This window comes from Takifugu rubripes, chromosome 1 (assembly GCF_901000725.2).
Source record: "Takifugu rubripes chromosome 1, fTakRub1.2, whole genome shotgun sequence".
Taxonomy (NCBI): Eukaryota; Metazoa; Chordata; class Actinopteri; order Tetraodontiformes; family Tetraodontidae; genus Takifugu; species Takifugu rubripes.
This window is the reverse complement of record NC_042285.1, coordinates 1626558-1639061: the sequence shown is the minus strand read 5'-3', so window position 1 is coordinate 1639061 and position 12504 is coordinate 1626558. Positions and strand designations below refer to the sequence as shown.

The 12504-nt window shown below is 43.1% G+C and overlaps 1 protein-coding gene across 4 annotated transcripts in view; it reads left to right on the top strand.

The window, feature by feature from the left end:
• The window catches only part of tanc2b (tetratricopeptide repeat, ankyrin repeat and coiled-coil containing 2b), a 98594-nt gene that overhangs the window by 21099 nt on the left and 64991 nt on the right, over positions 1-12504 (top strand). For 3 of the 4 annotated variants that reach the window (XM_029848837.1, XM_029848829.1, XM_029848825.1), the window contains exons 3-4: positions 5868-5967; positions 6242-6346. In XM_029848837.1, coding sequence (XP_029704697.1) covers positions 5949-5967; positions 6242-6346 — 124 coding nt within the window. In that variant the 5' untranslated portion in view covers positions 5868-5948. The remainder of the gene's footprint in view (positions 1-5867; positions 5968-6241; positions 6347-12504) is intronic. The other variant, XM_029848828.1, reaches the window with a different exon arrangement.

Genomic DNA, 12504 nt, shown 5'->3' with positions numbered 1-12504 from the left:
CTGGATTTCAGTGTGCGACAGCAGCAGCCTGCAGAAGTGGAGGAGGTATTTAAAGCCGCATTCATTTTCTGCATCGACAGCTGGTGGTTGAAGGTTTAGATGAGCACAAGCTTTGCCTACACACGTTGAGGCAGTGGTCCAGGTTTGGCAATCGAGTAGATTGAGTCAATTGCTTATTGTCAGCAGACTTTGGATGGATTTTCCTAACTGTGGTATTGTGCTTTAGAAGCAACAAGACATTCTGATTGTTGTGCATCTCCTGAAGCAGGACGGCACCAAACTGGAGGATGACCATCTGGTGTTGCTGGCTGGTCTTGAACAAAGTTGGCCTTTTGTGTCCCAAACTGTTGAATCATCTATTGGCTGGGAAACAGACACACATTGAATGTCAAGCAAGTGGATGTTCTGTTCTGTTCTATTCTATTCTATTCTATTCTGTTCTGTTCTGTTCTGTTCTGTTCTGTTCTGTTCTGTTCTGTTCTACAGTTCAGTCATTTAAAGATTGTGTATTGTTAAATGTATTTTACACCCTACAAATTATTGTTTGGGAGACTATTTTAATAATTAGTTCTATGGTGACATAATGGTTCCCTATCAGGATACAGCTATTATCATTTACCTCCTGATGTATGCAGACCCAGGAACATTAATCTAGATTAATAAATAATCTGCTTGGCAGGATTAAAATGGCAACCTTTAATGGTTTCTGGATCACCTGGTGGAACTCTCACCTGCTGAACCGTGACCTGACGCCTCCCGTTATTGATATCTGGGTGATTAATGGAATCCTGCTCCCCTGAACGTTCCCCAACAGGAAAGAGGTGTTTGATCTGTTCCTGTTTAGTGTTGAGGTTGGACAAAAAGAAGGAAAAACCTCTTTCACTTGAGGGAACAGTTGCACCGGCGACTCTGGTAACTTATGTTAATGAACTCTAAAAGCAAGTCGAAGTAAGTAAGGAAATCAATGGAAGCTTTCATCTGCTTTGATAACAGGCTGACATTCATGTTCTGCAATCACGTCGTCCAGTTCCTCTGTAATTGCTCCAAGAAAGTTGTTCCCAGGCGGATTTCATCTGTCATTTTCCAGCTGTTGCTTTTGTGGCAACTCATTATGCTTTGGTTGATGAGAGATTTATCATTTTAATATCAAGCTGACTCCTAAGGCTGCTCATCCACCTATTTCTTTGTATTTTTGTTAATTTAATTCATTTTAACACAACCCTCCTTCCCCAAACTGCAAATGTAACTCCTGCTCTCATAATTTTGCATTTATTCAGATGGTGCCTTGTTAGATAATTAGTTTGGAAGGCTTTCTTTTTAATCTCATAGGAGATCAAAGCCCTTTGCTATGCTGGTTTTATCAGACCCTTAGCAATTACAGCCATCCAATAGAAGGGAAAAAAACAATATTACTTCACTTCCTTCATACTTCATTTATATTTATTGCTGATTTGATATATATTATGACTGTTATGTTTCAACTCCATAAACTATATGGCCAGTTTAAAGCTCCCCTGTCGGCTCCATGGCTGCTATAAGTCTGTGTTACAGGTAATCACAGTAACAGCGCTCCCATGGGAAACATGCATTCTTGCTAATTCCATGAGTAGGTCTGCATGGTTTCCTCCCACATGAGTTCTAATTTGAAGGCCCGTTGTAACACGAGATAAATGCAAGTGGTTGCCCTGATAAACTGGCCTTTGCCATCGCTGGCCCCATTAAAGGATACTTTATTGATTGGAGAGAAAGCTCTAATTAATGGTGCTTCTCAGTCAAGGCTTAGAGCACCTGCCCCCAGCTGGATTCATTGTATTTTTAAGAGAGAAAAGCAGGATGGAGCTCTGATTTGATCATTTATTTCATCGTATAGAAAGGTTTTAAACGTAGAAGGGGAAGGTAAGATAATCCTTTATCATCCGATCATAAGGTTTAATGACTGAGGCTCTTAAAGCAGTTGTAGTAAATAAATATTAAGTTCTCTGCCCCGCTTTTGAGACCTTGAAGCCGCCTTTGTGTGTCCCTTTAGGAAATTGGCAACCTGTTTTAGTATGTCATCACAACAAACAAGTGCGCCGCTGTTTTGGTCCCCCAGATAAAAGCCGGCCATCACGCCGGGCTGGTGAATGTGCCTTTAAGTGCTTCCTAACATGGTGGAGGAGCATTATGGCCAAGCTGTGGAAAAGCCCGAGAAGGCCTGCATCCGCTTACGCACATTATCTGTGAGAGCATGCTGGTTCTTGGCTTCCCTTCACAAAGGCCGGTACACAGGGTCAGAGAGAGTGGGAATGAAAGGTTTGTGTGTGCGCGTGTGTGCGTGTACACCCTCTGATGAAACGTTGCCTTTGCTGTGTGTCTATGGGAGATTTCTGAGGGCTTGGTTATCTTGCTACGGCGACCCTGTCAGTCCATGCGTGCTTACTTGCCTACTCAGTATCCTGTTTTCTAAGATTGCATACATTGATTGCCTCCTACAAGTGGATGGTAATGTTCTTCCCCTATTTTCTGCTCTAGCAGCTAGCAAACTGCTCCGGCCTTGCCTGGTTAGCGCACCACTATGCATATAGAAAAAGATTTATGGGCCCGGACTGTGGAGTCCTCAGTACTTCATTCTCAGCTGCAGTGCCTACTTATAAAATCATGACTTTTAGAATCATGAATTTGATTTAGCATTGTAAGCACAGAATGCCTCCTAGCCTCCGGGCAAACCTGAACAGACATAATAAGATGCTCGCAGCTCATAATTTATACCGAGGTGATGCTATGGTGAATTGTGCGGAGATGTTCTTGCATGGCCTTGACTCAATCGCTCGAGACGTCTGCGCATGCAAATAGAAGTGACCCGCTGCCATCTGACGCTCTCTTACCTCTGTCTACATCCTGTCACAGAAAGGCTGGATGATTAATATCAATGATATTGCGTCAGAAAGCCCGCTCCTCATTACTGCTCTTGAATGAAGATTTACGTAGCTAAAAGGTATTCTTGAAGTCATTAAAGCAAATACGAGTGTACAAACCCGACATATTAAATCAATTGTTCAAACACAGTTATGGCTGTAGGTGTAGATTTGCAGTATCCATCAATAAATACCATAAGATAAAACACTGTTTATCCCATAACGGGGGAATTCTACTGTGTTCGCTCATCCTTCGTTGTCCTTTAAGGATCCTTTGTTTGGTGTAGTGGCCAAACATCTGCGTTTATGAAGTGTGGCCTTTAATTACATAACAGCTGGCTACTCCATATATTCAGTTTGCCTTAATCTCGCTACTTTTCTTGGGCGATGGTGATGATCAGCGAGCGTCCACAATCCGCGCGCTCGCCCTGTGAAAAATCTGCTGCGAGCAAATCACACCTGGCGTGTGTCATCGCTCAACCACCGTGAACCGGCGCCGCTGCTTCTGCGGTGACTAATGCGCTTCGTCTCCCCCTCCACCCGGTGGAGAGATCAGTTGTGTCATCATAGTGCGAAGCAGCTGGAGCGATCGCTGTGATTAATCTGGCTATTAACTCCTGATGTCCCACATCTGAGAGGTTCCAGTCAGATCCATCACAAGTTCACTGGAGTGTTCGCACGTATGGGCAGTGATGGAACGTCCTTGTTCACTTCCCCAAGTACTTTATTTATGGACAATTGTTTGAGACCTCACCCGGTATTTAAATTTTCTGCCACTTTAAACTCTCTGCTCCATCTTTTCTTTGGTCCAGACACTTTCTCATGACTTTTGAAGATACAAAATGCAGGCAAACTTTTACTTTTTTAGGATTTACAGCTTTAGCTTCCCTCTTCAGAATGGAAAACCTCCTAATAAACCTCTTAAACCTGCCAGTGTTTCCCAGGCCAATAAAAAATTAGACAAAGATAAAAAGTTGTTGATGTTTAGCTGTAAGCTAATTATGTTCTGTTGTTCACATTACCGGTACAAACACAAACAATCACATAAACGGGGTGTAGAGATCTGGATGAAGATCAGATCTGGATGAAGATCAGATAAATAGACCGTTAAAATCGTCCCTATAATTGAGTTCCTCAGCTATGCAACTTAATGAGTGAGTAGAATAACCAGACTAGAGTCTCACATTTACTGGGACGTCATTTGTTGGGAGAAAACCAGCGTCCGTCGAGCTGTTTCCTTCTAGGATTGTAAAGCTGCACGTTGAGTTTTGTGCCCTCATGTATAATTGGTGGATTTTTAGGTTAATTTTCTCCAAGTTAAAGCAGTGTGACGTCAATAGCAATGTCAATTAACACGCTCTGTTCAGTTGCCAAGACGGTGACTTCAGAAGTTGGTAACGTGTCTGATTTGAACTGCTTGGAGGCTCTTCGTGTAGAGAACAATTATTTCAGGATCAGGGCTAAATTTTCGCGGACAAATGTCAGCCTTTCCTCAAGGACTCGCATCAGGAGCCGTTTTCATAGTGTGTGATTGAGTGAACCCGAAAACGGCGGTACGACTGCAGACAAGGTCAAAAATGATCGGTAAAGGCAGACGAGCTAGGATGTCCTTTTTATGAGCAGTAGAATTATGAAATACGCCCCGAGTTTATGGCAAACAACACAATAATAAAAATGACGTAACGCCACATTTCCAACAGCCTAATGGGGTCATTGTTATTAGCTGCATTACATTCAAGCTTTACAGACCCTGTGGATTTATTAACAAAATTAAACAAGCAAAACTTATTAATAGCTGGTGAATGATTGGTGTCATTTGTTTCCACCGTTTTCCGTGTTATTCTGGACCTTATTTAAGGGATTCGTTTTCCACGTCGCCCCGTTTTTTTATTGTTTGGGTCCTCAGCTGGAGCTCATCCCTTGGTTTTTTGCTGAATCATTAAATGGAGAACATCTGCTGCCGTGCTTTTTAGGAGCTACAGCAGGCAGCAGAGATATGTGTACAATGGGGGGGTCGGAGGGTGGGGAGATTGAGGGGAGGAATTAGCGGAACAAAGCAAGCTGCTCAATATAATTAAGACAGTCTTTTGGTTTAAGTCCTTATCTGCTGGCAGTAAATCCGTTTGTGGACTAAATCCTCCACTTAATGTTGCTCTATAGAACAATGTGTATATCATCCACGCCAAAAGGGCCATTCTGATGTGACCTTGGACTTCTAAAACTGACACATTGTGCTTGTTTTATTACAGTTTTCCCAGTTACATTTAGTCTCTTGACAGCAAAGGGCTTTAGCCTGCTAGCTAGCTAGCGTGGGTCTTTTTAGACGACTTCCAAACATCCCCTTTTTATTTCAGTTTGCTGTACGAGATTGAAAAACAGTGGTGCAGAATCTGAATGTTAAACTTTTTAATTAAAGTTCAGGACCACACGCGAAATGACCGGACCCCTGGGAAGGTCCAGGCAAAGCAACCTTTACTGCATCACAGTGGTGGGTTGCTAATGGATCAATACAGAACACTAGTCAATACCTAACTTCACCTACTGGCTTGTGTCTGAAGACATCATTAAGATTATTCATTCAGAATTTATATGGTGAAGAATCAATATTTAAAGGGCCTTTCAACAACTAGTCGAGGATTCCGTCAGGCTGCAACAACGACACCAACAACACACTTTGTTGTGCAGTGAAGTCGGCCGGCCATCATCAAACTCTGGTTTCTAATGCGACTGTGGTTGTTCTGCCCTGACAGTTTAAAGACTCTCTGCTCACGTCACAGTTCCTGCTGCCTTTGGACAGCTGGAGCTAACGTTGCAACGTCACCCAGGCCTTTACCGAAGCCAGAAATATATTGTGTGTGTTTCTTTGACCTTCCTGCCAATTCATCTCAATCAAAGCTTTTGTGAACCTCGGAGTTTGGTTTAGTATCATGGCAACCGGTGTTACTATATCAACTGTCTCTTCCCCTCCGGCAGAGGCAGCTTCCTGCTCCCCACATTCTCCGGATTGACAGTGTTTGACTGAGGAGTGCAAACAGACCTGTGCTGTTTAGGATCATGATGGGCAGAAATGCTGGTACAACCTTTGTTTCCAATGCTGCGCGCTAGTTTGACCCCCACTATTACACACATACATTGAGATTTATGAATTTGCCATAGATGTGTTGATAATACCGTTTTAGAGGTGATAATTACAAGATTTAAGAATGTTTTTTTTCCTCTGGCTTTTTGCTTTGGCAGTGCTTTTAACTCCTGGTGTCTATTATTAGAAATGTAATTTGTACATCACAGCTGACACTCTCTCAAAACATTGAGATGCAATTCTCTCTTCTCCCCCCCCCCCCCCACAGATCTTTCTGTAGACAAGTCCTGGACGCCTGCTGCAGTCATGTTTAGGAACAGTTTGAAGATGTTGCTGACGGGGGGCAAGGCCAACCGCAAGAGTCGCAGCAGTGGTGAGTCTGTTTACTGATGCCGCCTGCAAACAGTGACGCACCGCCTATCCACGCACAGGAGGGGTTCATTCATTCAGTGTTTATTTTTGGAAGAGCCGTGGCACAACAACAGAAGGAGTGCGCGCCTCTAAAACGCATTTTCGTTTTTGATGCGCGGATTAAAAGCCATTACGCCGTTAAATCCTGTCACTGGTTCACCTGAGCCACACGATACCTGTAGTTCTGTCACATTACAACCAGTCAGACCTCATGAAGCATCGGCCCGGAGGAGCAGGGCTGATTGATGTCACCACCAAGAGCGTCGCTGGGGAGAGGTTGAAGTGTTCATTTGGTAACAGCGCAGCTCTCGTTTAGCTGAATGTAATAACTTTCAGGTTATTGCCAGGCCACTATGACAACCTCTGCTCTCCTAACGCTCTCCCAAAGCTTCTCCAAGCTGCATTGTAGCGTGACAAAGCGCCGTCCCATTGCTTTGTCCAGCCAAGAACCTGATTTGAAAGGATGAATGAACTTTTTAAAGCTTGAAATATCTGAATGTTTTGTATCAGCGTCCCTGAAACACATTTTAAGCTCTTTGTGTATCAATGTATTGTTCTTATTTAATGGAAACGTAAGAAAGGATTTGTAAATAATTATATATTGGGGGATTTGTCATCATTTTAAAACTTCTGTCAGTTTAAAAATGGCAATTAACTTACCTTTATTCCGCTCACCACATAGATATTTATTGATGTATCTCTAAGGAGAAAATAATGTTTCACTTCTATAAAAACCCTATTTTCTTTTTCACAAAGTCCGCTTGATCTTCAGAGATTCGTTGTTCCTCAGTGGACTAAAAACATCATTGGTTTATTCTGAATTCTTTTCTTCTGAATAAACTGTTTTTGCTGGAACTACTTCGGTACTAGAGGCTTTGGAGGATTCTTATTGAATAAAGTGCGATTCAATAATAACAAAAAAAAGATGAAAACAATCACGGTTGCAAATTATTTTTCAGTGTGTATTGACTGTTTAAAACCTTCATCTGCAAACAATCAGGATGATCAATAAACACCACATTTGTACCTTCTGGATAACAATACACCCCCCCCCCCCCCGTCCTACCAGTGTGAAGGGGGCTTTGTTGGAAAGTGTCAATATCGTTGTGTGTTGAGTCAGGGACATTTTGAGGGGGATTTTTATCAATAGCATGTGCAGATTTTAAGACCTTCTTATTTAAGGTTTGTGAAGTGGTGCACGTACATGCACGTTTGAACCCAGAGGGAGCACACAGAGATGCAAACATGCAGGTTAAACACACCGGTGCTGTGCCCGCTCAGGAAAGCCCAGCTTGTCTGCTTCAGACCTCCACTAGAAAGGAGAGGGCTGGTTTGGCTCCAAGGCTCCCTCTGTGTGCACATACTGGCAACGCTGGATCTGGTCTGGTTCTGATGGGAGCTGGTGAGATCAGGCCCTCCTCATTGGCATTCGATGCAGCGGCGCTTCAGGCATCCCAGCGTCTTGACTGGGAATATTCCCGCTAATCTGACAACCACAGATTAGAACCACAGACTCCCTTGATGTGTGCAGGGGACATTTGCATGAGGCCCCAAGTTCCTAAAGTAGCATGGGACATTTTTTAAATTAGGTAGCAGATTAGCTGCTGTGATTGTGACAGTGCTGGATGGATTTATCTGGACTGTGGCGCACTGAGGGAATTGGCTGGTTTTATCTGAGGAAAGTACATTGTTCAGGCAATTTGTCCTCAGGGTGTTATTTGTATGGAAATAATCAGCTAATATAATTCAATATCAAGTACCAGATGGGGCTTTTTTAGATTTCTATTTAGAATTTCCTATATTTTTACAGGTGCATCTTATTGTACAGTATATCCTGCTATGGTGCAAAAGAGATTTACTAATATTGTTCCTGGGTCATCAGTGGAGGAACGTAGAGGGCAAACTGTTGTGTTATCCTGATCTTAATATCTTATTATCGTGTGGAAACTATGCCTTGTTTTTTTAGAATGAATGATGGTTGAATTAGCCTCAGTGTCTGCTGCCATGAATCCAGCCACTCCGCAGTGAGTCGACCGGAGGAACATGTGTGAAGCGGTCCAGCTTCTGGCCGTTCACATATTTGATACAAGCCTTTTTGCTAAGACTCAAATGGAACTTCAGCTTGTATTTAAGGTTTTTGTTTGAGCCTCACTGCTACGGTTGCCCATGGCGATTCCATGTGCAACCTCCTCCTGTCTGGAGAGCAGAGATAAAGAGCGTCCCATCTGTGAACCTTCCAGCTTAACCAATTTAGGTGCGTTTAAAGGCATTTGTTTTTCCCGAAAAAAAAAAAAAAAAGATTCAGACTGCCATCTTCTTTTTGCTACAGTCACTGCTTCTTGACTTGAAACAGCGTTGCAGGTTGACACTGCAATTACACGTTGTGGCAGTGGCTGATTGGAAAATGAGAAATGGGGTTGAAAGGGTTTGTGGGAATGTGGACAGGGAGCTGTTGCATGACTAATGAGCAGCGTGAAAGATGGGCAGCAGAGCAGATGCATCTTACACACATTCCTCTTCAGATGCATTCGGAGATTTGGGCTGACTTGGTTGTAAAATATAATAAAGTACACTGGTGCCGCGCGGACTCGCACGGGAAAAATCCAAATCCGTTCGGTTGCAAGTTAAACTGGTCTAAATTTGGATCCGTTTACGGGTGATTCGTTTTTAAACTGATCCCAATTAGATTGTTTTAGATTAAACAAGGCACTCCCTAGACTTTTGTGATCGCCGGTACATTTTCAAACAGGTTTGAGGAGCTGCACAAGATGTAAATCTCCTCCACCAGCAGCAACATTCCAGCCTTCAGACTCCATAACATTCCGGTAATTTGGTGAGTCTTAAGACAGAAGGTGTTTGACAGGAATCAAATTGAAGCCCCTAATCACAACACAGTAATTGATGGCTCATTTTCCAGTGTGGTGAGAAATCTAATTAAAGATCATCAGATCAGCAAACACGCTTCAAGCTGAGTCTGGACCGATAGCGGAGTGACACAAGCAGCAGTGATATATATGCGATATATCGTCTATTTATTTATCTCTGTGATGTTTATTTATCTGTGGGAGGTTTGATCCGACTTGTTTGTATAACTGATGTGCTAAAATTACTCTTGACTGATTTTCCAGACCACACCATTCGTAGTTGCGTCTCTTTTCTCTCGCAGCCCTTCTCTCACTCTTAGATTAGCTTCCACCACCCACACAATGCTGTATATAAAGAAAGTGGAAATACCACGTAATATCCATAGTTCTGTGCATAGGCCGCCAGTGGAGCTTTCAAGTGGCTCGTTTAACAAGTCATCACTTCGCTGTGTTGTATGTGGAATAATTTAGCCACTACAAAACTTATTAATGCACATCTGTAGCAATCAGTGGTTATTGAATGCTCTTATTTATTTGTCTGGGGTCTTTTTTGATCTTTATGCACCATTTGTGATGGGTTTGCAGTTTGATACATGTAATTGGAACACATGCACAGCCTATGCACATTTACATATATATTGCCGTTTATGTTTGCCACACACGTTTACTGCATAGAAATTCATCATTTCGCCAATGAGAGTGATGTAAGCAGGAAGAGCAGAAGCTAAACATGAGTGGAGCCTGGCTGATCTCCACAATGTGACAGATTGGCACCTCCTGCTCCACAGAATGTTCCCTTCCTCCCTGTATTAATGAGCCCAGAAGGAGAAAACCTGAATGAACGTGGATGTTTGAGCTGACCGGGTTTTTGATAATGAACATTGCTGCTCTCCTGCAGAGGAATGTGCCAAGAGCTCCTTATTTACTCCTTAAATTCAATAGAATTTGTTTTTAGATGTGTGAAACAGCTAATAACTGTTCATCTGGGTGCAGATTAATTTACAATCAATTCTTACGTAGTTTCCTTTGGGCAGTTTCCATGCACTGCGGGATCTTACTTCAATAAGCGTTTGCCTGTTAAACAGCCTATAAAGCAAAGGTCACTTTAGCTATAATAATATAGAAGCTAGAAGGAATTGGGGAATGAAGAGTGACGGTGGACTGCATACAAATCCTTTCAGGTTCATCAGTGCAAATGTTTCCTTTTCCAGTGCCAGTTCTCAGCATCTCGGTACGCTGTTGTTGTTGTCCATGCAAATTGACGGGAAACCACACAGTAAATCACTGAATCAATATGGCCGACAGCTGCCGACCTTTGTTTAACGCGGTCAACAGTGTGATGTCTACAACCTTGTTGTAACGCATCATTTACGTTCAGCTGGAGACATTTATTTCCCAGACCGAGGCAACAGCTACTCGTCGTACTGAAGTTTCTGTCTTGTCGTGTAAATAAATGCAGGATCTGTTTTCCTCATCAGGGCTTGAGTGATCAGGTGTTGCAGGATTTTTCATCTTCCCCTGGGGGTTGCCTTGTGCATTCTCCAGTCCTGTCTGGAAAGCTTATTATCATTTATAAAGTCGACTCCACAGCACGGCGTGCAGATGGTCCACAAAGTTAAAAACAGCCGCTGCTTCGAAGACTTTATCTCTTCTGTGGTTTCATCAGCTTACAAGGGAATCAACACAGTATAGAAGTTTTTCCCTGTCTTGCCTGAGGTCAGAGTTCATCTATCCGTTGATCAGGTGGCGCTAAAGGAGCCAGACGTTAGCAACCTAATCAGCAGGCTCCCGTGGCCTGGTCTCTGAGCAACCGCAGCATTGCGAAAAAGGTGTCAAGGGTCAAAGACCATTCATATCTGGTGTCAAGAGTGCTGCTCGATGATGGCTCCAAGAGTCAGCTGAGGTGCTCTTCTGTCTCAGGAAGTGTGGGAGGCACTTATGGCTCCATCATTCTGCTTCAGCAGCACCACTTCACGCACCAGTCCTGTCACATCCGCCCATGCTGCCTTCACTGTAATACCTCCTTTGAGTCCTTCAGTATCCAGCCCAAATCTTCGTTGCCTTCTTTAATAGCAACAGGTGACCTCAAAAACGTGGCTGGCTTGACTGGTGCTTTGGCTTTTGGACGATGGGAGGAACAGGATTACGAACACTTAATAGCATCTGCATCTTCATTTGATGCTATTAATATAGACCCACAGCTGTAAATGATGTGTTTATTAAGGGCTGCGTTCCATTTTGTCTTTGGACCACAGCCATCTTTAGTACAATTACTGGAAGACTTAATCAGCCTCACCTGTGCTTTTTCCATGACAACAGCTCGTAATGGTTGCTGTAGCGACGCGGCAGTAGATTTCTTTTAGCTACAATCCAAACAAAGGAACCCTCCTGCCATGTCAAAGTATAAAGTGACAAATCCAATTCCTCAATAAGTTTTTTTTTTTCTTTGTGCACCGATGCTCCCATGTCCAAAAGGTGGTGCGAAGCCGGTCTCGCTGTACGTCTCCTGGATCCACCGCCATCATAAATATGAAGCGTGTCTGAACCCAGCACGACACGTTAGCGTCTTCCATCAGCTGCGTGCTGCCCACAGCAGGGGCTCTAATATCCCAATGACACTGGCATTGTCCTGGGCTTTGACTGTTCTCCCGATGTCCCAATTTCACTCGCTGCGCATAAGTAGCGACACTTAAATGGAAAGCGTCCCCGCGTCCCGTGGCGCCGTCTCTACCATTAAGCTCTTTTATGAAGCCAAGAACAGGTTTTGAGCAGTGGTACGGCTCTAATCTCTGCTGAAATCTCTGACCACGCCGTCAATATTAAGACGTCTCTTTTCTCAGCGTGTCCATCTTCCTCCTCTGATTTCTGCCCCCAGTGGTCGTGTTGTTGGGCAAATTATTGTGAGAGTTGTTTGGATGGTTGTGGCTTTTACTGTTTTTGCTGGCAGCGTTGATGAACTGATACAATATAAGTGAATATTTACAGAGTTTTTTTAATGGTTGCTTCCCTTAGTTCTATAAATTGTTCTGGAATAATATTTATTTAGTCAAATTTTGCAAAATAATTCCAGTTTTTCATGGAACGATCCACCACGGAGAATGGGTTGACGTTCATATTTGATGAAATAATTTTTAAAGAAATAGCTTAAGTCAGTTTTCTTTCCTCCAAGGACTTCCAAATACACTTTTTGATTATAAACTGTACCAGGATGGCACATCGCCACGCTTTCCATTAGGCTTTTTACAGTTCAGATTAA